The sequence below is a fragment of the Euleptes europaea genome, chromosome 2 (assembly GCF_029931775.1).
Source record: "Euleptes europaea isolate rEulEur1 chromosome 2, rEulEur1.hap1, whole genome shotgun sequence".
Taxonomy (NCBI): Eukaryota; Metazoa; Chordata; class Lepidosauria; order Squamata; family Sphaerodactylidae; genus Euleptes; species Euleptes europaea.
Window position 1 is genome coordinate 35,124,716 of NC_079313.1, and position 27,815 is coordinate 35,152,530.

At 43.0% G+C, this 27,815-nt stretch overlaps 1 protein-coding gene across 1 annotated transcript in view; it reads left to right on the forward strand.

The window, feature by feature from the left end:
* Positions 1-27,815, forward strand: part of LOC130473193 (complement factor H-like) — an 83,573-nt gene that overhangs the window by 25,409 nt on the left and 30,349 nt on the right. Inside the window, exons 2-8 of the mRNA XM_056844722.1 lie at positions 17,898-18,080; positions 20,392-20,568; positions 22,742-22,915; positions 23,675-23,863; positions 24,988-25,167; positions 25,534-25,670; positions 27,067-27,244. Of these exons, the coding sequence (XP_056700700.1) occupies positions 17,898-18,080; positions 20,392-20,568; positions 22,742-22,915; positions 23,675-23,863; positions 24,988-25,167; positions 25,534-25,670; positions 27,067-27,244 (1,218 nt within the window). The remainder of the gene's footprint in view (positions 1-17,897; positions 18,081-20,391; positions 20,569-22,741; positions 22,916-23,674; positions 23,864-24,987; positions 25,168-25,533; positions 25,671-27,066; positions 27,245-27,815) is intronic.

Sequence of the window (27,815 nt, forward strand, 5' to 3'; positions counted from 1 at the left end):
AATTAGCCGTGCTCTCATACCTGCCGTTAGGGGCATAGGGTCAGGACCTGGGAATCCCTGGATATATATCCCAGTCTGCGTTGCCATCCCCCTAAGCTGTGCTGTTGCCTCAGCAATGGTGTTCCAGGGTGGCAGATGTTCTTCCCAGTCCATGGGGCAGGGTACCGTTGTCTGATGCCCAGGCAAACCCAATCAAAGAGGGTCTGTGTTTGACCAGTAGCCCCCCTCAAATACCCATTAATGAGCACATCATTAGATAAAGCACCTAATTGCAATAGCTCCTGGGGGCTCATATGCACACCTGTATAGCCTTGGTCCCAAAGCCGTACCAACCAGTGGCTTAAATACTCCCCCGGCTGCTGTCTAGTATTTTTGGTGATTTCAGTCAGCTCCTGCTGGCTGAAATCCCTTACAGTGCGGGTAACCTGCACTTGCCCTCCAGGTGGCCCTTTGGCCTTGTTGGTAATCAGAGGTCTTACTTTCACTTTCTCCTCGCTACTACCTTCCCCCTCAGTCCACTCTGCCTCACTGGAATCCCCTGAAGCTGTGGAACTCCAGTCTTTAGGGATGTTGAGTGCTCTGATTTTGTAGGGGTCTTTCTTCTGCTGCCGGTTCCGTTTAATCTTCGTGACACGAACAGCTATAGCCCCTGCCTGTTCCTCAGCAGCATTCCTGCCTTCTCTTGCCTTCTTCAAGGCTTCCTGCAGAATTAGTTGCTGTTCTTTTAAGGCACTTATTTCTGCAGCCTGCTCTTCCACCTGCTTCCAAGAAGCTTCCAACAACTCCCAGACCATTCTTAGTGCAGTGAGAAGTAGCCAACCCACTTTGCCACATTCCTCTACACCTGCACCTTCCCTTATTCCTATTTTTTTAAAGCATTTACTTATTGCCCTGGGTGTGGGACCTCCTGCTTTTTCCAGCTCAGTATCCCATTTGGTAGGTGGGGTTATTGAATTTAACATGTGTGCAGCTGGGGCCCATGCACTGGTACACGACCATCCTGGGATGCAGCTTTGCACATACCCTGCAGTCCTTTGTCCCCATATTGCCTCTGGAATCCTGCTCACAGCACCAATTGTATTACCCATGGTTCAGAAAAAATGGATTCCAATAGGCAGATATTGGGGAGGAAAAGGTATGCAGCTTTATTAAACAAAAATAACCCTGTATCCAGGCTAATAACCTTAGGAAGATGGGAAGTCATCTCCTGGGAGGTAAGCCACTTCGTCCTGTCTGGTAGCCCGTCCTTGTTCTGCAGACGCTCCTTCTCTGGCTTCTTATCTGGAGCCCTCTTCTCCTCCTCCCTTCAGTAGTGAGCGAAGCCAGATTTATTTCCCCATCACCAGGTGCTCATTATTTACAGTGCAGTGTGAAAGTTAATGACCTGAGATTGCTCTCACATGGGGAAGGGCTGCATTGACCACCATCTACCTCCTCGTAGTATAATGGTCTTCCGCAGTTTCCACTACAGGCTATCCAGCTCAGGGCTAAAGCCATGTCAATCCATCATGTGGCTATCACAATATCTTCAGGCAGGGAGTTCCATGTGTTAATTATGTGGTGTGTGAAGAGGTATGAGGATGTGCTTTCTTTGGTCTGTCCTGAAAGGACTACTCATCAATTTCATTTTATGTCCTCAAGTTCTAGTGTTATGAGAGAGGGAGGGGAATAATTAGGTATGTAAATAGATAGAAGACCCTGGGAGAAAGTTTGATTCTACTTCTACAAGAAGTTACGGCTTAGTCCACACTACATTCACCCCTTAGTTCTACACATTACGAACACACAAAGGCTCTGATTCATTAGAAGAAAATATAGCTATTCCTTTGAGTGGCATAAAAAAATTAAAACTCCAGGAATGCTGTTGTACTTCTGCAGAAAGGCAATAAAAATAAATATTGACAAAACAAACATTTTTTCTTCATGGTAAGCACGTTTTTAAAAATGTTTTGAAATGCTTTACATAACGTTTATTTTCATTTGTTTTTAATCACTCCAAGAAGAGTACGCTGTGGGTCATGCAAACTGGTGGGCTGGTCGATACCAGCTGTGAATAAAATAGGACATAGAAAATAATTAAGATGTCTTTAAATACCATGGAAATAAAAATGTATTGGCTTTTTTATGCAATAGTGTCTAGTGGGGAGGCAAAATAAAAAATTAAAATATCTGTTTCTCCCAAAAGACAAAATATGTATTGTTTTCATAACTTCATTTTTAGGCTACCTTCATGAGAGCAGGTAAAGACTGTCAGATTCTGACATTATCAGTGGCACTCCTGTACCAACTCTGGTAATTCAGAAGTCCCAAACTCAGAAATAAATTAAACAGAAGAAAATTCTATTACCTGCTACCCCCTCAAAAATAAATTCACTGAGTCACATAAGCCCTCTTGGAAGACAAGATGACAGCAAAATGTAACTTACTGCTGCTCTGTAGTAGCTCAGCACTTTAAGTATTATCTCAGTAAGCTTTACATAAAGCCTGTAGACTGTTCTTAAATCATCTCCATAGTATTCCTGTTTTGATTATTACCTTCAAAGGCTGTCAAATGGTTTGGGGAATGCACTAAACATAACACAGTAGGCCATGGTTGGTACCCTATATCTTTAAAATTATTATTCATTAATTAAAATGTTTATACCCCACCTTTCCTCGTGGTTCAAGGCAGCGGCAAAAGAAAGACTAAAGCTGAGACAGAGTGGCTGACAACAAATTTGGAATGTAGTCAACTGTTGTCACAGTTGCAAACAGAGTCAAGAGATCTCAAAAGACATAGAGAAGAGATCAAGGAAGTGTGGCATCACATCATTTCCTATAACAAACCGCAAGTAACTTGGGTAGTTCAGTGAATCACCAGAAACTCGATGGTAAAACCACAGTTCACATTCTGAGCCTGTGAATTACAAGCTTCTGAATTATGGCAACACTGAATTGAATACATTCCTAGCTGAGCTGGAAAAGTATTGCTACCTCCTATCAATAAGGTATTTTGTTTATATTTTTTCAATAGAAATAATCTGCACATCAGGAAATATAGCAAATGGGTATATAACGTCGCTAGAGCATGTTTATAAAGAAGGTGATCAATTACAGTTTGACTGTCACGATGGATATAAACCTATTGACAGATCTGTTGCAGTATGCAGTGAGAATGGATGGAATACAAGGCTTGAGTGTACAGGTCAGTACGGTTTAGGGTTGCCAGCTCCAGGCTGGGAAATACCTGGAGATTTTGGGGGTGGAGTCTGAGGAGGGCAGGGTTTGAAGAGGAGAGGGACTTCAATGCTATAGAGTCCAATTGCCCAAGCGGCCATTTTCTCCAGGGGAACTGATTTCTATTGCCTAGACATCAGTTGTAATAGCAGGAGATCTCCAGCCATGACCTGGAGGTTGGCAACCCTAGTATGTTTCCATTTTCTAGGGCTGTAACACAGTTTCCATCTTACTGGAAAACTGACAGCTTGAGCTTGCAAGAGCTCTTGTTTTAGGAAAGCCCACCCTTTACTTGCTCCTTTTTCTTCTAGCATTCTTTCCATGGAATAACTCTCATCACGCCTCTGGGTTCATTAAAGTCTGGCCATTTATGCATGGTAATTAGCAGCATGTTCCAAGGTGAATTGCCCCATATATTTTTTTGAATTTTTCATGCTGAACCATCATTCCGGAAGTGACTGCAAAGCCGGCTCATACCTGCTTCGCATTACTTAAGAGCCCCTTTAACATGACTTTTGGTGTTTGCTCCGCCCCTTCCGTGAAGAATCCCCTGAAGGAACCATGCAAAACAACAGTGACGCGTTAGCTATGCACATGCTAATGGCTATTCAAAAGGGAACAAAGGAGCAGGTGGGTGGGGGTGGAATTTCTCCTTTTGCATTGGGACCATGAATAGGCATTTTTAAAGTCACATTTTAAAAAAGAGCTGCGAGCGAGCATCAAAATTGACCTTGTGTATAAATGGCCTCTGCTTCCTAACTTCTAACATATGTGTCAGGCTATGATCTCCCCTGGCTCCCAAGAACAAAAGCAATTCTAGGGGAAATTCATAGATAATAGATGGATAAGATAATGTAAAAGTGTAATTATTCATTAACAATTCATAGAGGTCAACACAATTTATTCTGTCATTTACAAGTGTTGTTGATTATATTTGTATATTATATACATTGGATATACATATATATAAAGAAAAAATATTTATTTAATACATGGGGGCAACATTTTGCCCTCTTACCCCCCTTCAAAATAATGTAGATCTAGTCGGGCCTCTCCCAATTAGACGTTTAAAAGGGGTGGAAAGGGCTTGAGCCTGACGCATCACTTGTTTGTGAAGAATCCTATTAAGGATTAAATTCATTTTCCAATTATTTCTGAATGGTGTTAATCTTTTAATTTGTTCTAGTTATAATATATTTTAAAATTAGGCCAGTTTGCTTTGGTTTTTAATTAATATTCAAACAAAGATCTGTGCTTCTGAGTACCTTTTAAATATCTGCAAACTAATAGCATATTAATATTCTTTCCTCTTAACTTGCCTAGCTCAGAGATGGCCCACTTCTATATCCTTGGGGCCATATTTTCTTCAGCTAGTGCTCTAAGGGAAAAACATTTTAGGCAAAGCGTAATTCCCTCCTGTGCAGTCAGGGTCTGTGATACATTTGGCAAAAGCAGGAAGTAAGGGTCTCACATATTATCAGGCATTATGAGGGTACTATGATTAAAGAGTTGACATTCATCATCATCTGCCATGTTTGGAAACATTTTCCTTTTCCCTAAGAATGAAACGGAGGGGTTTAACGCATGGCTAGCTTGTCTCGCCTTTGTGCCTTAAAAGTAACGAATTCCCATGGTCTAAATGCATGACCATCCAAGGGCTGCGCATTGGACCCACCTTAGGCGCGAATTAAGCCCCCAAAAAACGGGTTAAGCAATCCCTGGTTTCTAGCAATCTTTTTGGTACTAAACCGCTACTTTTTAAAATTTCTCTACATTGCCGGAACGCCAGCGTGGGTATAATCATACGAATACCCCGCTACTAACCTCCTTTCCTTCAAGTTCCCAGCCCCGACAAACAGCTGAGCTGTGGGTGAGCAAGGGCGGGGCAGGTGCGAGCCGCGCTGCTTGCTAGGAATGAAAGTGACGCAACGGGGAAGGAGAGCTCCTTTTATAGACTTCCGGGGGGAGGGCAGAGGGTGGAAGGGGCAGAGCTTCTCTGGCCTGAAGAGCATAAAAGGCCAGAGGAGAGCTGTAGCCAGGGTGGAAGCAGGCTGTGACCCAGGCTGGCTGAGCATAGAGCCACCTGGGTAGCCTCCGAGGGACAGGAAAGCTCAGACTCTCCCTCGGACTGGTCTGAGGCTGAAAAGGCACCTCAAGCCCCGACCCTCTCCAGGCCAGACAGACCCCCCCCCGACCAGCCCTGTAGGGGGGGTGCTTCACACCGTCACAATGGTATACCAGAACGCTGGTGTCCTAAGAAAAAAGGGGGGAGAAACGGCCTTTGGTTGGATAACCCCTCAGCCAATCCTTGGGCAATGACATGGTGGTCACTCCCCTACTATCCCACATTATATGGGTGGCTCAAATGCACGGGGAGCCTCCAGCAGCTACTTGCTTTGGACTTATAGTGGGATGGACTAGCGTCATGCATTTGACTATCCAGTCTCGGATTAAAATATTGTGAGATAAGGGAGGAGCGAACCAAGAACATTCTGCCCATGCGTTAATCCCTGGAGGGCAAATAATGGTAGCATTAGCCAAGTTCTGACAAATTTGTACTGGGAACTGAATGCCAGTTGGCCAACTCATAAATATTACCTTATAGACTGTCAAATGCATACTACTCTCTGAATCTCAGCCAGTTTCGTGTGTGTGTGTGTGTAAAGTGCCATCAAGTTGCAGCCGATTTATGGCGACCCCTTTTGGGGTTTTCATGGCAAGAGACTAACAGAGGTGGTTTGCCAGTGCCTTCTTCTGCACAGCAACCCTGGTATTCCTTGATAGTCTCCCATCCAAATACTAACCAGGGCTGACCCTGCTTAGCTTCTGAGATCTGCAGCCAGTGTCTTAGGAGGACTAAAAAAATATTTATGTATCACATGTTATGTAGTGGTGACACTATGATGACTAGCAAGACCCAAGCATGAAACTTTGTGAAAGATTTCTCTTGACTAAACACCTATTCCTCCGCAGAAATTGTATGCTCAAGTCCAGAAGTCAATAATGGCAGAGTCAATCCTCACCAGCAACAGTATTCATATGAAGAAACAATACAGATAGAGTGTGATCCTGGTTATAAGCCTGAAAGCGGGGAAGCAACTTCCAAATGCACCAAGAATGGCTGGCTACCACAACCAAAATGTATTTGTAAGTAGTTTCCACCCTTGCAGTGATCTCTTCAGAGTCAAATGCTGAACAATCAATTATAGGTAAATACAGACCATTTCAGTCCACAAAGATTATTAAATCAGGTATGACAGGATGGGTATGAAGTGAGGGGCTATATATCACTGGGAATTTTATCTGTTACAAGAATCCTTTAGGGACACAGAGATTTTTAAAGAGACCTATGGGATTTCTCTCAGCTCCCCCACTGAAGTTAGGAGTGTGCGTGGAGAAAAAGTTCATTATCATTCTGGATACAGCCTTTGAGGAATACATTGTTCTTACATCTTACATTATTCTCCTCTCCTCCATCTAAACCTCAAAATAATGCTGTGAGGTGGGTTAGGCTGAGAGTGTGTTACTGACCCAACGTCACCCAGCAAGCTTCCATGGCAGCGTGGCAATTTGAGCCGGAGCTTCCCAGATTCTATTCTGACACTTTGACCGCTACATCATACTGGTTCTCATACACCAAACTAGCTCCATTGGGAACAATGGAATAGGTCTGAAGGCCCGTTGGATATAATGGGAGCTAAATGATTTACATAGTCCCAATTGGAATTAGGGTTACCAACCTCTAGGTGGTGGTTGGAGATCTACTGGGATTACAACTGATCTCCAGGGGAGAGAGTTCAGTTCACCTGGAGAAAGTGGAAGTTTTGGAAGTTGGGCTTTATGACATTATACTTAATTGGAGTGCCTCCCCTCCCCAAACCCCACCCTCCTCAGGCTCCGCCCCCAAAATCTCCAGTTATTTCCCAACTCAGAGCTGGCAACACTAATTGAAACGCATTACAGCACATCAAAGTGGCAATGAAAATGTGGAATGGATTTTGAGAAGCCTGCCCTAACACTGGAATTATGGTCTCTGGGCCTAGATGCTGCTTTAGGACTGGAGTGACATTCTCCAGAGTGGAATGATGGCCCCTGGGACTGGAATCGGTGCTCTGGAGGCTGTCATTCCAGTCCCAGAGAAGTTTATATGGTTCCAGAGATCATCATTCTACTCTGGGGGCTGTCATTCCAGGCCCAGGGCAGCTTTCTTTCAATCCTTTCTATATTTTCATTGCAACCGGCATGATGTAGTGGGGTTTTTTAAATTAAATTTTATTAACATTGCAGACTAAATCAATTTCCATCAATCCAGGAATGGTGTAGTGGTTAAGCGTGGTGGTTTGGAGCGGTGGACTCTGAACTGGAGAACCGGGTTTGATCCCCCACTCCTCCACATGAGCGGTGGAGGCTAATCTGGTGAACTAGATTTGTTTCCCCACTCCTGCACACGAAACCAGCTGGGTGACCTTGGTTGGGCAAGTTACCGCGCTGTTAGAGCTCTCTCAGCCCCACCTACCTCACAGGGTGTCTGTTGTTGGGAGGGGAAGGGAAGGTGATTGTAAGCCGGTTTGAGTCTCCCTTAAGTGGTAGAGAAAGTTGGCATATAAAAACCAACTCTTCTTCTTCCTCCTCTTTTTGTGCTGTAAAGTATTCTAATGGAGCTTGTACAAGTCAATTGGCATTCCTGGGTCCCATTTTATCTAATGGGCCCTCAGGTGGCCGGCCTCTCCTATTGTTCCCAATAGGCAATCTTGTCATTCATTTTAGTGCATCCCTTCCTTCACAAATCTCCTCCCCCCACCCCACTTCTCATAAATCCGCCCTTATTTCCTTCGGGGGACTTTCAGGGAGGCGGGAGTGGCTGTTTTTCAACAAAATAACATCAAAATTGCACAAGAGTGGTTGCTCCCTGTCCTTTAAAGAACCCCAAGTTTTGATCAAATTGGATCAGCGATTGGGGAGGATGGACCAGCAGTTACATGATGCACTACTGAACAGTAGCACATCAGTAGCACCACCAGCAGAAATTAGTGTCAGACTATGACCTGGGAGACCCAGGTTCTAATCCCCACTCTGCATTGGACGGTCTCTGAGTGACCTTGGGCCAGTCACACCCTCTCGGCCTAAATGACTTCATTAGGAAGAAATCCTATGTAGGTGTACTCAAAAGTAAGTCCCAGAAGGAAAAGCACATGGGCGGGGTCGATATATTTTTATTGTGTGTGTCCACTTTTTTGTTGTTATTATAGGAAGTGCCCAGCCCACAAAAACCCAAAAGATCCCTAAAATAGGACTTACTGAATGTGTGTCTTTGATTCACAAAACAGTAATTGTCAATCTTGAATCCTCTTTTGTCTTCTGCTCGATTTGAAAATGGCTCTACTGTTGTGAACAGAAACTGTGATCGCTTATTTATTTATTTGCTTTTATTTATAGTTCTCCTTTGTCATGCGTGGACATGCTCACTTTTATGAAGAATTCTCAGCTGCTTCTTTTGTGTGTATATTAACAGACGCATGTTCACCATGCTGGGGTGGGGAAGGCAGCATGTTTGCTGGTTGGCTACCGTGGGAACAGACTGCTGGATGGGATGGGCCTTGATCTGATCCAGCATGGCTTTTCTTATGTTCTTATGTTCTCAGAATCCGCATGAAGCGTCCTTTGCCATTCATTTGTTCACAAAGTCAAGATTTCTCCCATAAATGTTCTGAGTCCCAGTATTTTTTTAAATAAAACTAATTAACATTTGGGTATATGTGAAATTTGCAATCATGTTGATTAATTGATTCAGGACTTGCAGGGGCCAAGGTATAGTCCTGAAGATCACAGACGCATTTGAAAATTATCTTTCCTTCTTCCTTCCCATTCACTGTCTGCAGCCCCTTCTTGAATAAGCTAAGTCTGTTTTTTGTTTTCACTAGCCTCTCTCCTCTTTATCTGCCATTCCCTTGTACAGCCCTCCTTCTTTATCCTTCCCTGGGCTCCGTCTTCTACATATGGTGCCGCCCTAATCAAGTGAAGGAAAATGATCTTGAAGTGGAATACTGTTGTCTTTGACTCAAATTTTTCTCTCTCATCCAAAGCAAAACGCTGCAACTATCCTGAAGCAGAGAATGTACAACTATATAGAAGCTATGGGACTTACAGAGAGAATTACTTTCCAAAAAGGGAGGGAGAGTACATTTACTTCGGATGCAGCGATGGCTTCTTGCCAGCAAATAAAGAGAACCGCTGGATCCTTACAACCTGCACCAAATCTGGATGGGATCCAGAACCAAAATGCTTTAGTAAGTAAATGTTTTCATTGTGTTTTTCCTTTTTATACAACTAGGAATCAAAATGATTATGTATTACAAAAATTCTTGCGTGTAGGGTTGCCATCCTACAGGTACTAGCTGGAGATCTCCTGCTATTACAACTGATCTCCAGCCAACAGAGATCAATTCACCTGGAGAAAATGGCCGCTTTGGCAATAGGACTCTATGGCCGTGTTGGCGAACCTATGGCACGGGTGCCACTTCCGGCACGCGTAGCCCTTTCTGCCGGCACGCACGGTTCCTCCAAGCCGCTGGCCTTTCCAGCTCTGCCCCACCCCGGATGGGGGAGGCTGTAGCCCAGGGGTGGGGAACCTCCGACATCATTGGCGGTTGCCCCCGGACTCTCCCACAGAAGCTGCCGCCATTGCCGCCGCTGGAGCGTGCGCGGCCAGCCAGGCGGGTGGGAGAGCGGGGAACAGAAGCCGAGCGCTCACACTCGGCATGGCCAGCGGCTTCTCCGGCGCCCTCTGGGCCTGTGCGGGCGGAGAGGCATGGCTGGTCGGTGGGTGCGAAGGAGGCGCCCTCTGCCCCACCCTGCTCGCCTCTCACAAGCCTGCCGCGGTGCCCCACCGAGTGGGTCTGTGCGGGCGGAGGGGCATGCAGTCCTATTCCACCTTTGAAGTGCCCACAAGCTATCCTCCAAACACCTTTCCATTTGTCTTGATATGTAGAGAGAAAACACTAAGGAACTAGTTGCCAATCTCCAGGTACTAGCTGGAGATCTGCTATTACAGGTGATCTCCAACCAATAGAGATCAGTTCCCCTGGAAAAAATTGCCACTTTGGCAATTGGACTCTATGGCACTGAAGTCCTTCCCCAAACCCCATCCTCCTCAGGCGCCACCCCAAAAACCTCCCACTCATGGCGAAGAGGAACTTGGCAACCCTAGCCTCTCCCTCTGGGTCCCCTCTGGGGGTGGTATTCAGGTTAAATTGCCGCATTGGCACTCGGCGATAAATAAGTGGGTTTTTGGTTGCAGTTTGGGCACTCGGTCTCTAAAAGGTTCGCCATCACTGCTCTATGGCATTGAAGTCTCTCCTCTCCCCAAACCCTGCCCTCTTCAGGCTCCACCCCCAAAACCTCCCACCAGTGGTGAAGAGGGGCCTGGCAACCCTACTAGTGTGCCATTTTAAACTAGTACCACTGAAAGAGAAGAAAAGCATTACAAATACCTGAGGTGGCAGTTTGTAAGGCTCTCTTCACACATTCCATAGAAACAAACCCTAAACCTTTAGTTCTTCAGGTGTCTGCTGAAGACTTTTTTAGGTTTATGCCTGCAAATGGTAATTGAGACAGCTGGTGAGTTTTTCATGTAAATATACTAAGAATTAGCTGTCACTCCTAGCTAAGAACCCACTCAAATGGTTGCATCCACATGGCCAGGGCTCTGTTTCCCTGACATTGCTGCTGTGAATGCGTATGCAGTGGCAAAGGAGCCATCAAACAGGAGTTTTGTGAAAAAATGTCCTCCATCAATTGCCACTTCCCCTTAATTTTTCCCCTAGAACACCACTGGAAGGCTTGTTTTGGAGGGCTTTTTAAAAATTGGTAATCACTGTGCTGCTATAGCACAATGGCATTATAATGACCTCGTGCAATGATTTACTAGTTCCTCAAAATACTTGTCTCTTACTACAAATAAATATGTCTCTGCCTCTTTTTTGCTGAAGTGATATAAGGGGATAGGTGGGTTTCCCCTTATATCAGTACAATGAAAAGGATGAGGTTTTTTTTTTTTAAAAATTATACCTGGGAATTCATAGGAACTAGCAGATAATTGCAATAGATCGTTATAACATTATTCTATAACAGCAATTGCTGGTTTTCTTTTTTACAAAGCCCCAAAAGCTCTCTACTTCTGTGTGCAGCTGTGGAAGGCTAGAGGGGAATGGCAGCTGAGGCAAGGACAATGAGCCAATGTGGGTAGAAACTTCTAAAAAGTGCACCTTCCCATCTCATCCAGATGGCTTTTTAACACACTTGGGCTGTATTCTTTCCAGAAAGATCTACCAAGACAGGTTTGAGAAAGACTGTACCAAATATAGGGAAAGCCAGGAAAGCAGATGATTAGAGGATGTTATTTGGATGATAAAAAATATATGCCACAGTTTACAAGCCATGGCAGAGAAAAACCACCTTGTGAATGCCATGAAGTTAACATTTGCTTTCTTGGAGTCTGGAACAGCTATAAATTGGGAAAGACTAGGAGTGCGGTGTTAGCCAGTACAATTAACTCACCTGTGCTGAAGATGTTATTTTTCTCACCTCTTGCATAAGTCTGCAATTCAAGGCCTTGAACTGCCATTATAATTGTGATTTTTAAAACATCTGTCTCCACAGATGCACTTAGGTGTTTAATTGTTCTGTTTATATGACTGAAAATTGTCTTTGCTTAATGATTGTCAATTTTACTGCCCCTTTCAAAAACAAGCTGCTGGAACAGAAGTTGGGAGGCAGATGGAGCATTTGAAAAGAGAGGGAAAGCTTTTAATATTTTTGTGCCTGGAATCCTGCTCAGTATTCCATATAGGGGTCTGGAACTCTTTTACACGATAATGAATCAGCTGAGTCATGCGGACCCAACCTTTTTGAGCCTGTGGGCACCTTGGGAATTCTGACACAGGGTGATGGGCACAAGCACAAAATGTCTGGCATGGGAGCTTGAGCCAACCCCAAAATGGCTGCTGCTGGAGATGGAGCCAACCACAAAAAGTCAGAGAATGAGGTTATGCATAATTCTGTTAGTAACTCTTCAACATTTCAGGCATAACCACAGGATGGCATTGAAAATGAACATATTTTTTTAAAATATGATTTTTCATATACACACAGCAATACAGTGAAGATCATTGAACTGTGGTGGCAGCTGTTACTGAATTGGCTTTTATAACTCTCCATAGCCAATCAGATCTCCAATGGCCCAGCTGGGCATGAGCCCTACCTGGCCCTGCCCACCTTCTAAAAACACTTGGTAAGCACCAGAAAGGTCTTGGCAAGCACCATGGCACCCATAGGCACCATGTTGGGATCCCTGTACTAAGTCCTGTCGTTCTCTGAACCTGTGAAAAAAGTGTCCAGCCAAGCCCCAGCAGAGGATGGGATAGATATAACACTCTCCTCCTATCAGCTTTACACCTCCGTGAAGATTACTCCTGGAATTAGTGGACCTGCATGGATAGGGTTGCCAGGAATTTGGTATTGTCCTGAACAGATCAGTATTTCCACAGACTGTTCAACAAAAATATGAAAAATATCAGGCACTTTACTTTTATTCCCTTAGAAGAGCCTTGATTTACAAATCTTGAGTAGCAGGAAAGTTTTGTGGTCTTCCTTTTTTGGATGCAAGGGATAAAAGGACTGAGACAAATTTTGCTACCACCAAAGTAATCTTAGGATCATTATCTCTAAGCAAATAAAACAGACATTCCAAAGTACAGGATGATGCCTGATCCATAATAAGTGGCTTAATATGGTAATCCATAATATTCTCAAAAAACAGCATGCAAGCAGAACATGCAATGAAGTGTCAATCTTGTTAAAGCCACAAGGGCAAATTCTATCAGAATAAGGCTGATTCAGAAATCTTCTTTGTAAGATCGTACACAGGGTAAGATATTTAATCTTGCAAACAAAAGAGCTCTACAGTAGAGCAGAATAGTTAAATAATACATATATATGTGCACATGGATATAAATTACAGGCAGAAAGGTACCAGCTGGACATTAGGAAAAACATTTTTACAAGAGTAGTTCAGCAGTGGAATCGGCTGCCTAGGGAGGTGGTGAGCTCCCCCTCACTGGCAGTCATCAAGCAGCAGCTGGATGAACACTTGCCAGGGATGCCTTAGGCTGATGCCGTATCGAGCAGGGGGTTGGACTAGATGGCCTGTATGGCCCCTTCCAACTCTAGGATGAGGGGGTAAAGATCTCGGGAGAGAAATCCCAAAGGACAAGGGTGTGTGGATGCTTGCTGGGGAACCTTGGGCCGGTCACATACTCTCAGCTGCTGGAATTGTCTTCTCCTCCTCGAACATCTGCAGACATTCAGATATAGAGAGATGTGGAGACATAGAGAAAAGGGTGGTGTCTTATTAATGCCAGGGACTTCAGGTATTTATTTAACAAGTTGTTTATTGAACTTCTATAATAAAAAGGAAAGTCAACAGTTCCTCCCTAGTGCCTGCTTGCTTTTTCTCTCTCAGTCTTCTTGTAACTTCCTGTTTCCTGTTTAGTTGCTCCTCCCCTGTTCCAGCCCCTTAATTAAGATGACATTTCACTACAGCTGGAGGGTCTGACAATGCTTCGGTTTTTCATTTCCCTTTGATTGTGTTAGGGAAACAGCCCCGGGATTGTTTTCTTTTATGCAAGGAGGTGAAAACGCTACAGTAACTGGCAGCACTGTACATTATATCCATGTACACTGTGGCCAGAGATGGCAAGTTTCCAATTACCTTGAAGCCATGATGGGGGGAAAATCCACCCATAGTTTCAAAGAAAATTTAAATGGGCAATAGTTGATTTTTATAAATCGTAAACTTACTTTACTGTTTTAACAAAGGGATTGTTTATAAATTAGCATATAAAATTCACATAATTATGAAAAATTAAAAATAAATGCCTCAGTTTACTACAAGTAAAATTGTGAATATTCCTATTATTGATAGGGCTGCCAGCCTCTAGGTGGGACCTGGAGATCTCCCAGAATTACAACTGATCTCCAATTGACAGAGATTGGTTCCCCTGGAGAAAATGGCTGCTTTGGAAGGTGGACTATGAGGTACCTGTGGCACTATAGCAACCCAATGCATCCAAATGATGGTGATATAGCAATTCAGTGCTATATCACCAGCATTCAAATGCATTGGGTTGCTATGGTGCTATAGCGCTAATTTTAGAACGTCCAAAACAGCACACTGGAGCAATTCAGAAACACAAGGAAGAACTGGAAATGGGGGAAAGCAGTTTTCATTAAAAAAGCAACAGAGTCCTGGGATGCCAATGGGATACAAGCAGCTTTGTCTGAAAAAATAAAAACAATTTGTTAGCAGCTGGGAGCCAAAAGGATTGTGTCTGAAATGATGCAAAAAAAAAATCTGTTAGCAACCAGCTGCTCAAACAGCTTATTAGGGCAGTTTCAAAGAGGCCATTGTCTTTAAAAGCTTTTCTCTCATTCCCAAAGAGAAAACATTCTATATGAGGTGCTTCCCCCCAAATGTCCTATTTGTCCATTGGAAAAATTGGGGAGGGGGGAAAGGCCTCATGAAACATCTCTTTTCCAAAATTTTCAAGGGTTTTTCTTGGGTCTTTATGCTCCTCTAATGGTATGTGATTACATACACTTGAATTGCACATTTTATATAAAGCTTTTCCAGAGGTGATGTAGGTTCTCATGATAATTTTTTATAAGACTAAATTGTGATCTCTGTGCCTCTGAAGCATCTGCAGACTGGAGATTGCTTTGCCCTGCCTGGGCATTTTATCTGCCCTATTTCTTCTTCCTCAGCCCCTCTGTACATCTGGCTATCGCATCATTTCCTATAAAAATGCCCAAATTCCACAATGATTTCTACATGAAATTTATCAGTAAAGGTTTATGGGTATGTTTTGTAAATTATTTTGCTTACAGAATTTGAGTTGTGATTCCTTTGTAAAAACAAACCAACGAACAAAACCCTTTTCTTCCTCTGTTTGCTTTTAGAACAATGTGAACATAAAGAAGGTTTTCCACATGGTTCTTTTATTTATAGTTCTTGGCATAAGTTCATAGAAGGCAATGAAATCTCATTTTCTTGTCAAAGGGGATATTATCCAGAACCACAAGAAGCAAAAACCAAGTGCACAAAAAATGGCTGGTCGCCCACTCCAATATGCACCTCCACAGGTAAGATGTATTCATGTTCCCTTACAAGACAACATGTCATCTGAGAAACTGGATGCTATTCATTATAATCTACTTTAAACAACTTGTCCAAGACCGTCGGGTCCTCAGATTATTTGTACTGGCAGAGTGATTGGCACAATCGAGGTGCGCAAACTGATCAAAGTGGAGAGAGAGAGAGAGAGAGAGAGACCACTTTAGCAGGAGATAAGGTGCTGGCCTTACTATCCTCTTGCTGCCCCCTGCAGGGTCTTCTTCTTTTCTTTATACAGCAGACATTGCCTATTCCAGCAATTTGAAATAAAAAAATCTACACAAGCTGGGCTATGTGATAGTTTTCCTCCCAACTACAAAGAACTTAATCTCTGTACACAGATCATTCATGAACAGGGGTGGCACCTGCCACAATTGTTTCCCACACCCTCCTCTCTTGAGCCCACATACATGTTAGGAGCAGGTTGAGAGAGCCAGCACGAAGACTCAGTAGTTAGGACTATAGAGACGCTTGTTCAAATGCCCACTGAGTCGTGAGGTTCAAAGTTCACGTGGGATCTTGGGTCAGTCCCTTTCTTTCAGCCTAGCCTACTGTGAAGCGGTTTGCCCTTCCCCTGGGGTCCTGGCCCAGTGTGCCTGCCAATGGGTCGCCCTGGAGGAGCCTCCTCAGCCTTAGACCACTCTGCAGGCGAGTCTGAGCTATCCTCGCTTGCCGTGTCAGCCAGCGTGCCCTGCTGCAGCCTTCACCTCCGCTGCTGTGTGCTCGCTGCCAACAACTCCACTCCTCCTCGGCCTCAGCTTCCTCCTCCCTTTTCTACCTCCCCCGCCCGGGCGTTCCCGCCCCTTCCACCTTCCCCGAACTTACAAGGGGCCCTCCCGGTTTCCGGCCCCGCCCTTTTCTTCGTCCGGTAGCCGGGTTGGGGGGCCCATCTGGTGTCCGTCCGGGCCTGTCCTCCCACCGGCCGGCTGGCCCGAGGGCCACCTTCCCCCAGGGACTCCCCCAGGCCGCCCCACCTTGTCTCCCCTCTCCCCCATTGCAAGGGAAGCCCGGTGTTGGAGCCATCGGTAAACGTGTTAGAAACAAATAACAGTGTATTGTGGATTGAGCGAAGGCTGGTGAAGCAAGCATAGCTCTCCACTCACAACCATTTTCCGACTCTTGTTTAAAACATTCTTATCCTGCCTTATCTCCTCAGACTTAAGATGGCTAATAATACAGCAAAACAAGTTGTGAGGACACAACATATCCCAGCCCGATCAGCAAGATTAAAATACACACTCAGATTTAAAGCACTCAGAATTTAAAACACTCAGAATTAAAAAGCACAACAAATTAGAAATAAAAACACCGTTTTCTTATTGTAGTCTGATTCTCTCAGCCCAAAAAGTAGAGGCTTTCTTCTGCTGTCTTGGTGCTCAGCGCCAAGCAACACAATTCATTTGGCCATGAGTCCACAGAACAAAAAGTGCCCCGGAGCCATTTTGGCTCAGGAGAAAAGTGGGAGTGGGAGGGGGTTTGAGCCCCTCCTTCCTAGACACACAGTCCCACTCTGAATCAAGCTCTGGATAAGTAAGTGCTCTGCAGTTGCCATGCGGCTGCACAAAAAATAAGTCAGGTTGGGGGAATCCTGGCCTACCTTGTGGTCAAATATATTGTGTAGTATGGCCCTCAGCAAGCATAGAATTGTGGGCCGAGTTTGCTAAATTTACCAGCTTAAAGATTTACGTGAGCAGAGCTAACATCCCAAGGTGAGCAATGAGATCTGCAGGGAGACAGCCACAACATACATTATCTAAATGCTGGAACATTCAAAGTGATCTGAAGTTAAATGCACTAATAGTGGCTGTCTGGTATGTTTGCAAATGGAAAAGAATTAGGGTTGCCACCTCTGGGATGGGCAATTATTTGGGAGTGAAGCCTGAGGAGTGTGGGGTTTGGGGATGGGAGGGACCTCAGTGGGGTATACCTCCAGCGGAACAGATCTCTATAGTCTGTAGATCTGTTGTAATTCTAGGATGTCTCCAGGTCCCACCTAGAGGTTATCAAACCGTGGTGGTTGATCTTCCTCAATGTAATTTAGAAGCCTTGAGGATCCCTTCTCTCGGCAGATCCTCACATTTTACCTGAGGGAACCCCACAAAATTGTGCTAGCTTTCTTTTTAGCTACATGATGAGGAGTCTCACAAAAAATGTGATTGCTTATTTTGAACTGTGAACAAACAATCTTATTATTCACTATAAAATTTATCAAATGTATATGAAATCTTTCAATAACTGTTACACATGGAAAGGCTATAATGAAGGAAGAAGATTTTGTGAGACAAGAATTGGGTGGTGTAACTTCAAGGAGATGTCCTATAAGCCAATAATGTACTATAGACCTCTATCAGCCACTGCAGAAGACAGGGAGATGGACTAAATGGAGCTGGGATTTGATCCAGTAATGCAGTTCTTAAACTGTTATGAAACAACCATCTTTTGTCTCTGTTAGAAAGACCTACCTGTAAAAGTGATCCTCCAGCTAATGGATATTTCACTGTCCGAAAGGACCGGTTTGCTCTCAATGAGATAACAAGATATAGGTGTCATATTGGTTTCACGACTCGAGAAGGACATGAAGAGGGAGAGACACGGTGTCTTAGAGAAGGATGGACACCGAAGCCAGAGTGTGTCCGTAAGTAGTTGAATGACTGGAAAATTCTGTGCAGTTTATACATCACTACAAGGAAAACAGGGACTGTTACCGCATTAGGTATTCCCAGCGATGTATTAAGAGTTTGAAAATGTTATAAAAAATACTGTTCGCACTTTGTTTGGCCCCTTTAGCTGTGAAGACGTCTTCCAACCATTTTTTAGCCGTGGCATCCAAAAACCCTTTTAAGGTGATGTTTTTTATAACATTTTCAAACTCTTAATACATCGCTGGGATTACCTAGTGCGGTAACAGCCAGGGTTGAAAATCAATTGAATTAGCGCTTGGAAAAGTAAGTAACAGCTACAGCCTCTTCATAGGACAACTGTGACCCAGTTGTGTGGTGCCGGCTAATGGGCCTGGCCCACTTGCATGGTAGGGAACCCTCAAGGACTTGTGGGAGGTACCTCACTTTCTCCTCTATCCCCCTCCCCACACTATTTACTCTTTCCCTCTCATATTCTCTTCCCATGCCTCATTCTCTCCTTCTCTGTCATTCACCAAACAATCTTTTATCTACTTCCCATCTTCACCTGTACTTAGTATTTATTAACTTCATTTTTACCCCACCTTTCTCTGCAGTTGGGACCAAAGCAGCTTACATTATTATCCTCTCCTCATTTTCCTCACAACAATCCTGTGAGGTAGGTTAGGCTGAAAGTATGTGACTGGTCCAAAATCACCCAGTAAGCTTCCACAGCAAGATGAGAATTTAAACGTGGGTCTCCCAGACCCTACTCTGAAGCTCTAACTGCTATACCACAGTGGCTTTCATAGGGTGGCTGCTGTTGAAGAGTAGCAAGCAGCCAGGCCTAGTTGAGCCATAGAAGTTGGGAAGTTGGGTGGTATCAAGTTGCCCAGAGGTTTCTGCCAGGCATAGGGTTGCCAACCTCCAGGTGGGACCTCGATATCTCCCAGATTTATAACTGAACTCCAGACAAAGGAGATCTGTCCCCCTGGAGAAAATAGCTGTTCTGAAGGGTGGATCTATGGCATTATGCCCAGCTGAGGCCTCTCCCCTCCCCAAACCATGCCCTCCTCAGACTCCAACACAAAATCTCCAGGAATTTCCCAACCTGGAGCTGGCAACTTTAGAGGCCTGGCCCCAAGGTGCCGTCCCTCAATAGCCAAAATAGGCCTGGAGAGGGCTCTGCTCCCTCCCCCTTGCTTTTATTGACAGAGCCAAGACATGGAATACTGTGGTTGTCTAGCAGTAGTCATTGAGAGAATCTGTTGCTTAAAGATACAGGTGCTCTATTTATCATGTTTGGGTTTTTTAAAACCCCATGTCTTTTTTGTTTAGATTTCTTTCTTTCTTTCTTTCTTTCTTTCTTTCTTTCTTTCTTTCTTTCTTTCTTTCTTTCTTTCTTTCTTTCTTTCTTTCTTTCTTTCTTTCTTTCTTTCTTTCTTTCTTTCTTTCTTTCTTTCTTTCTTTCTTTCTTTTCAAACTTGGGGCCTTTTTCAGGTTTGTAGAAAGATCTGCCTTGCCCATCCACAGCTCCAGTCACTAGATTTAAGTATCCAAAGAATTGGCCAACTTTACTATTAGAATATAAGATGTCTCTCTTGCAGTTTTAGAAGGCTTCTAAAACAGAACTGTTTAGAAAAGCCTTTGGCTTCTCAAGGGATTTTTTTGGGGGGTACGGGGTGCCTTTAATTTTAATTTTTGTTCTGGTAGTTGTTTTAAAGTTGTGGTTTTCAGAGTTGCATTTTTGCACTGTTTTTATTGTTATTACTGGCATTAAGTCTAAGTTTTCTGAAAGGCAGTGTTTCAAGCAATGGCACCATGTGACAGCATTCAGCATAGTTTCTATCTAGGTAGCTGACCACTGGTACATGTTCAAAATATACTTGTTTGGTTGGATTATGTATACCCCATGGTCATCATGAGTAGGCCATGATTCATGTGAGAATGGCTACATTTTTTATATATTTGCTGCTTTTGTGCCTGCACAGCCCATGCTAAAAACAAACTGCTCTGAGAAAGACCTGCTTAGCACAATGATGAAGGCATTATCATTGTCCTTTATATCATTGTATCATGATACCCACTAAAACTTTTCAGATCCCTACTAGCTCCATGCAGCAGCTGCTTGCAAAATTTTCGTCATGGTGATCCTTCAAACTGGTAATGGGAGTCGTGTCTATGCTCTTGTTTTGCCCATTCCTCATGTCAGTTCCTCTACATATCTGTTCTCAGGGGTCTTCCTGTGTAGAGGATTTAGATAGATGAACTGGACCTATATAAAATGCAAAGCTGATAATTAATAATACCCTTTCTTTAATCCTTCAGAGACATGTCAAAAGCCAACTGACGGGAATGTTATCATCAGCATAACAAAACAGGTTTTTGTCTTGGAGGAAAACCTGCCTTACAAATGTGAAGATGGGTATGAAACTATCACAAAAGCCTTAGAAGACAGTTCAGAATGCACGGTGAATGGATGGAGTCCAAAGCCTCAATGTCTACGTGAGTTAGTAAAATATGATTGTTGAATAATGCAATTGCCAGCTTATATTTGTTGGCTTAATGGGTAATTCTTAGAACCACTGATATTTAGGGTGGCTATTGTCTTACACGTTGCTTTAATTCAATCAATCAACATTTATTATGATCAAAAGATCAGTCAACATCCGTTTATCAGCACAATTTACATACAAATATAAAATTACTGTACAGAGATTAAAATTTATAACCTAATTGTGCTGTAATTAATTATAAATAAAAGTTATTAAAATGTTTGGAAAATCTGCTTTCTTATGGACAAGGTCTCAGTACACACAAATCTGGCCACTTTAGAGGTTTTCTCATTGGAGCAGTCAGCAAGGAGAAGATATGTATAGAATTTTCCAGATCTTCCTGGGAATTTAGATAGAGTCCGGGTGAAATATGTGGGATGGATGTCCTTATAAAATGGACAATATAATAACACATGTTTTGACTGCATTCAATTGGCAAGAACACAGACATTGAGATTAGGGGATATGCAAATACCTCCCTTCCAGTAGCACTGAGGAGAGGCAGTTAAAACAGGCTAGGGTGAACAGTTGTTATATTTGTTTACAGACATTAACCTTTCTGCTTTCTGATTAAACTGCCAGCATCATTCAGATTTTTAGTTATCTATTTAAAATATTTGTATATCCACCTTTCTCCAAAGGATCTCAAGATTAATATATATATAGTAGGATTCAGTTTTTAATACACTTCATTGTTTCTTATTTCCTGTAAAGCATCCTCTCTTTGAAGCATGATTCTAGACAAAAATAGATATTTTACTAAAGATACTTTTATTTATGCAAAGCATTGCATATTTGTTGATTTAGGAAATCTGATCTCTCCAATCTGCCTACAACTAAAAATTTTCCCTGACACAACTACTCTTCTAATTGAGGAATAATCTGAAATTTATTTTCACTTGTTTAAAATATATAGATTTATCTTCTCTCTATAGAACTGCAAAGTAGTTATGCTAGGTTTATGAATCAAAGGATTAAAAGTTGACTGAAAGCATTTTCAATATACTGTACACATATACAAAGATGATAGTACCATGCTGATCTGTGCTACATACATTAAAAAATGCCAGAGATTACAAACTGGGAGGGATGTCTGGAAGCTAGATCCAGGTCTTAATCTGTGCCCCACTGTGGCAGCTCACCAGAAGAACAAGCCACTGTTACTGTAGAGTCCACGGTACTGCTGTCCAGCAGAGAGCACTACAGTTTCTTTACTTAGAAGCCTTTTATACACAGGTTGTTCCCATCTCAGTCACCTCCCCCCCAACTACTTTGAGGCTTCATTTTAATTATCATGTATTTTGCAACATTCAGAAGTCACTTCCCTCTCCCCTTGTGTTTCCCCTGCATTTTCAGGATGCTGTTTTACTTGGGGTTTAATGAGCTGTGCATATCAGGTTTACTGAACTGAAAATAAATCCGAAAAAAGGCCTTTTTGGCTTCTTTCAGGTTTAATTTTGACTGAATATTAAAACTGGGAATCAAACCTAAACTGGATAGTCGATCGCTAAAAAGCAGAATAGATATTTGGCTTTTTTCGGCTTCAGCTTTCCCCAGGCTTTTCCCTATAGGAGCTTTTGGGAGGGCATTTTTGGAGATAAAGTCAACACATTTTCAGGGTAGATGGAAGGGACTCTCTTTGCATGAACCCTGAAGTTTGGTAAAGTTCAGAACAGAAGGTCCAATTTTATGGGTCCCCGAAGGGGTCGCATCCCTCCTCCATAGAATAGCATTGTAAACTTTACATTGCTTTCCTATGGAGAATGGGGGTGACTTGAGAATACCTACCATTCATTATGTCTTCTGGAAGGGAATAGAATGTTTTGTTCAATAATTAGCTGTATAGTGATTGTTTAAAGGGGTGGTGGAGTGACTACTCTTTTTAAACATTGGTGGAAGGGCAATGCAGACAGCTGAAATCAGTGCCTACTCTTTTGGTATGTACATTTGTTATTGTAAATTATGGAAGTAGGTAGAAGGGAGGATCTCACTAGAAAGGAATGATTTGCTTCAAATTGTATTCCTTTATTAATAAGTTTTTTGATTGGTTGGAAATATTTTAAAAACAGACAAATTTATGTAACCTTTCCTTAATTGTATTAATGTCTTTTCCATTTCTTTAGCAATACAATGTGAAGTTCTCGATCTGGATAATGGGGAGGTTAAGCCAAGGAAGGACCAGTACCTGTACAGCGACATAGTCCGATTTAGCTGTCGCCCAGGACACATAAGAGTTGGTCCTCTTTCTGCCCAATGTTTTCATTTTGGGTGGTCTCCTCCCCCTCCTATCTGTAAAGGTAGGTATTTTTACAGGTTCCTTAGCAAAAGTAGATTTAAATGTGCTTCATATTCTTATCATTGGTTTTGGCTGTATTATGGTATTTTGTGTAATCTGTTCACCCAGCATATAGTTTTTGAGTTTGGTGATGAGTCCAGTCATTCTCCAAATTGCCAGTTAGCACTGAGTGAAATTTCGAAGACTTGATTCAGAGGGGATCCAGAAATTTTTGAACAATTTTGTGCAACTCTGTGAGGGAAATCTTTTTGGAATTTACATATATTTCATTACACAGTGATAAGTTATCATGGTATAATTTAACCACTTGGCAAGATAGCAAGATGGTAAGCCATTTGCCAGTATCACGCTACCCAGTGGGGAGGAACATTTTCCCCTATGTTATTTCTCCAGGTTTCTGACCCCATACAGAAGTGTGATAAGGTTCTTCTGAAAGGATAATAGGTATTTAAATGCATATGGAGGTTTTTTGCCACGGGGCTTATCTGCAAGTTTTATAGTAACTGCTTGTCCAGGGTTTCTTCCATGCCATTGCCTGAAGCTAGGATCCATGCAGATGGTGCCAATAATTCAAATCTCCCCCCGCAAAAAAACTCCACCATTCTTCCTGACTAGAACTCAGTGCACTCAGCAGCAATGCCTGAGATGGTTGTGAAAACTGATCCATGGACTGTGATACTAAACATGCCTTCTTGGATGTATGTCATAGTAGAAGTTCTTTTTCATGAACAAGTTCAGGAGTGGAATAATTTTTTCTTAGCTGCAGGAAAAATCAACTCTTGTCAGCCACCTAGCAACATTACAGATGGCATAATTATCACTGCTGTTCAAGAAGAATATCAACATGGTCAGCAGGTAGAATATGAGTGTAACCTCAAATATGCAATGACTGGCTCAAAGAAGATAGAGTGTGTTGATGGACAATGGACATCTTTGCCTTCTTGTACAGGTAAGCTGTGCTGTGCCTTCAAGAGAAATGTGTTCATGGAAGAAATGATGTGCTCCATCTTTGTTTTCCTTTACCTCTCCCTCTGCTGCAGAGACAACAAAAATAATTTCTACCGGTACTTCTTTTATGTGTATGTTTATATAATTATATAAAAATTTGTATAAAATGTATATAAAATTCTAAAAGAAAAGTACTTTATTTTGCAGCAGGTCATAACATGTGAAATAGTGTGCATAGATAATCTAAGCAGGCCGAGCTCTGTTGAGAGGCTGAGTTCCATTTGAAATGTCTTATGCTCACCACAGGAGCTTGCAACAGCTGTGAGCTATGTGTTCCTTGTGGGAGCTCAATTCAAAAGCCCTGCTTCAGATTGGAATTGTGGCATGAGGGGAGGAGGAACTCTTGCCACCACCCCCTGTGCTGTTTTTCTGACCCCAATCAGTCCCAGGGGCTTATTTGCCCTGTGGGAAGGCTTGCATGTGTAATAGGGTTCCCAGGTGCCCGGTGGTGGCAGGCAAATCCCCGGCAATTTGCCCCTTTCCCTGCCGACCAGCTGACGGTTGGGGGGCAAACGTGCACGCGCGTACACACCGCTGCAGGTCACTTTTGGTTTACAACTGGAAGTCCCGCCTCGCGAGGGGCCTTATGCCACTCAAACTAAGAGTTGTTGCATGATCCTGAGCTGTGCCTTAAAAGTCTCCCGCCGGAGGAGAGGTAGGATCTGGCAAATTCAATGCACATAAAGCCCACTTATGGGGACAATAATGTCCCCCGGAACTGTTTTGGGTTTGGAAAATGGCATGGGGGAAGGCAAGAACCCCTCCTCCCCTCATGCCATGGTCCTGATCCAAATCAGGCCATGTGGTTCTTCTGAAATATGTTCCCGTGGGAGCTCACAGTGGTCGTGTGGCTGCAAGGCCCTGTAGTGATCACATGGGCCTGAGAGATGCTTTATCAAACACAGATGAGATGTTGCCACATTGATAGAGAAATGAGGGATGAGATTGCTTTTGAGAATTAAGTGTCTCAGTCTGCTTCCATAAGAGTCAGCCCACTAATTTTATTCGCAGAAGAATCATGGTCTACCCAGTTTCATTCAAATTCCTTTATGTGTTTTACTACAGCAGAGAGAAGAACCTGTGGGCTGCCTCCTCGCATTGACAATGGACATGCACTCAGCAGAGGCCGGAAAAAATATTTCCATGGTGACACAGTGAGATATGAATGTGCTGAAGGATTTTCAGTTGTTGGGACAAACCCAGCCAAATGTCTCCACGGACACTGGGACTTCCCTTCATGTGCTGGTAAGCTGTAGCATAAGAAACAAACCAGCTAAACTATACGTGGGTGCTTTGGGACTTCTATCATTACTTGAGCACTGAAAGACTTGAGCTGGGTTCATGTCCTGTCACTGCTATGACACGCTAATGGGGCCAGGAGCAAGTGGCACCTTGGCCTCAGTTTTCCTTTCATAAAATGTGAAGAAAAGCCAGCAATGTTGTAAAGGTTAACTGAAATAAAGTCTCTAATGGAGTTAAAAAATTAAACATTCTAGATGGATAAGAAACAGAAACATTTTTTTTCAAGTTGCCATCGTTTCCATTGTTATTTGCTAACAAACACGCATGCTTAAACAACACTTGAATTGTTAGATGGTTGTGCACATCCAGAGATACCTAAGAATACAAACACTGACTCCCTGAAAAGACACTATAACAACAATGAAGTTGTAAGCTACAGCTGTGATTCCAGCCAGCATATAACAAAATGTGTTAAAGGAAATTGGTCACCCAAGCCAGACTGCAGAGGTAAAGTCTTGCATGTTCTATACAAGCTGTTGCTTTCTTAACTAGGATGACCTTGAGAGGCGAATGTGTGGCGGGACAGATCAGCACTGCCTTCCTGCATAGCTTTTTTGGGTGGGCCATAGTTCTATTATAAAGGCCACTTACAGCCATGAACTCTGCAGCCCTCACCTTGGCTGCCAGTGTGATCCCATGCAGCATGGGCAGATGCCTTCGTCACATGATGTTGAAAGCACTCCATCAGCACGGGGAAAGAATCAGCAGCTGGTGAAGCCATCATCACTACCACCAGCTGATTTTCTATTTCCACCAAAGCAACCAACTGCTTTGATTCTGCCTAGCCTTAAAATACAAAACAAGGGTGCTATGGAGAATGTTAGATAGAGAGCTCCAGATGGGATTGCACACCAGGCTTCTTTATCAGCCATGGCCCATCTAATGACAGTCTGCAATGAATGATGTGACTATACATTCACATTAAAGTTGCGGGCAGGAATCTGTGGCTTGGATCCCTTAGAATCATAGTTGGAAGGGACCACCAACCCCCTGAACAATGCAAGAATACACAACTACGCCCCCCAAGCACCCCCAGTGACCCCTACTCCATGCCCAGAAGATTGCACCAAAACACTTCCAGGATTCCTGGCCACTCTGGCCTTGCTTGGACAGAAAGCATGGAAACCTGTACTGGAAAGGATGTACTGGAAAGCATGTGCTGCTGCCTAGAAGGTCACATTAGAGGAAGGGTGGGAATTAAAGAAAGAAAAAAGGCCAGAAGTGATTCATCACACCTGAGGTTCTTACACTGCTTACACTGAAAGTTCTCACTTTCACAGGTGAGACGCAAGGCCAGGAGGTGGGAGGAAGAAGAAAAGAGTGAGGTAGGAGAGGGAACCCTGGGAGGCTCAATGGCAAATTTGAGTTTGCTTCTGCATAATATCCAGGAAACACAGCCTAATGCTCAGTAAGGCAATATATTTAGAAATAACTAACTATGAAAAATAGAATATGAACTGGTTCTGTGTCAACTGATATTATATTCCAGCATTTTGTTTTGTGGAGAGGGAAAGTTCCTCAAGTTACCCTGAAACCACATCCTAAAACGTAGAGTAAGTTCAGAAATGAGTTCCACTCCAAAAGGTTTGAGAAAACCCCAGCCTTACATTGTATGAGTTCAGGGAAACTGGTCAGGCAACGGGACCTTGCTAGCACATGCCTCTGGCTCAGATGTTGTACTGCTCTGGGTCCATGTATTGCAGCCAAAGCAATTAAGTGGTCACCATTATGAATTTGTCTGAAGGGAATGGCTGAAGACATTTGACAAAATGTTTGTGATAGACTAATAAACACTGTGAGATTCCAAGATGTTTCATGTTATTTTGACTCATTATTATTTTTGTCAAAGAACTCTGCTCGCCTCCACCTCAGCCTCCAAATGCTACTAAAATAATTGAGGTGAGAAACTTTGAAAATGGAGAAAAGATACGATTTGCATGTCAGGAAAATTTCCTGCTTGAAGGACCACAAGAAATATTGTGTGAAGATGGAAGATGGGGAAAGCCCCCACGCTGTATTGGTGTGTATTTTCCCCTTGTTTTGAGAAGTTAAATGTTAGAGAAAATTATAAATGACAGGAACTTGACAAAGTGGTACCCTCAGTCAGATTTTATGCACATTTACTCAGAAGTAACTTCCATTAATTTAATGAGACTTAAGTTAATGTACATAGGATTTTAGTCATTATCTGTGAAATAATTTTTATATAATATTGCCTGAGCTGTCTTACTTATCTTTAATTTTTTGTTGCCTGCCTGGGGCATTCAGGAAAAAAATATAGCTAAACAACTGCAACGGTGACTATAGTAATTTATGCACTGTCGCTTTAACCTCCTTTATTCCTTATTTCTTCCAGGATCAAAGTAACCCGGGTTGGGGGAAACTGTATGCATTGGCTTAAATGATCAGGGATGAAACTGCGTGCTAATGGAGGCATGATTACAGAAAAGCAGTCTCCCAAGTTCAAATCAAGTCCCACCCCTTTAAATACTGCTCTGTAATTGGCTGACTTCCTTCCCCCAGACCCAACTGCTGCATAAAAAAGCATTTTAAGAACAAAAAACAAAAAATGGAGCAATCTGAAAGAGAGG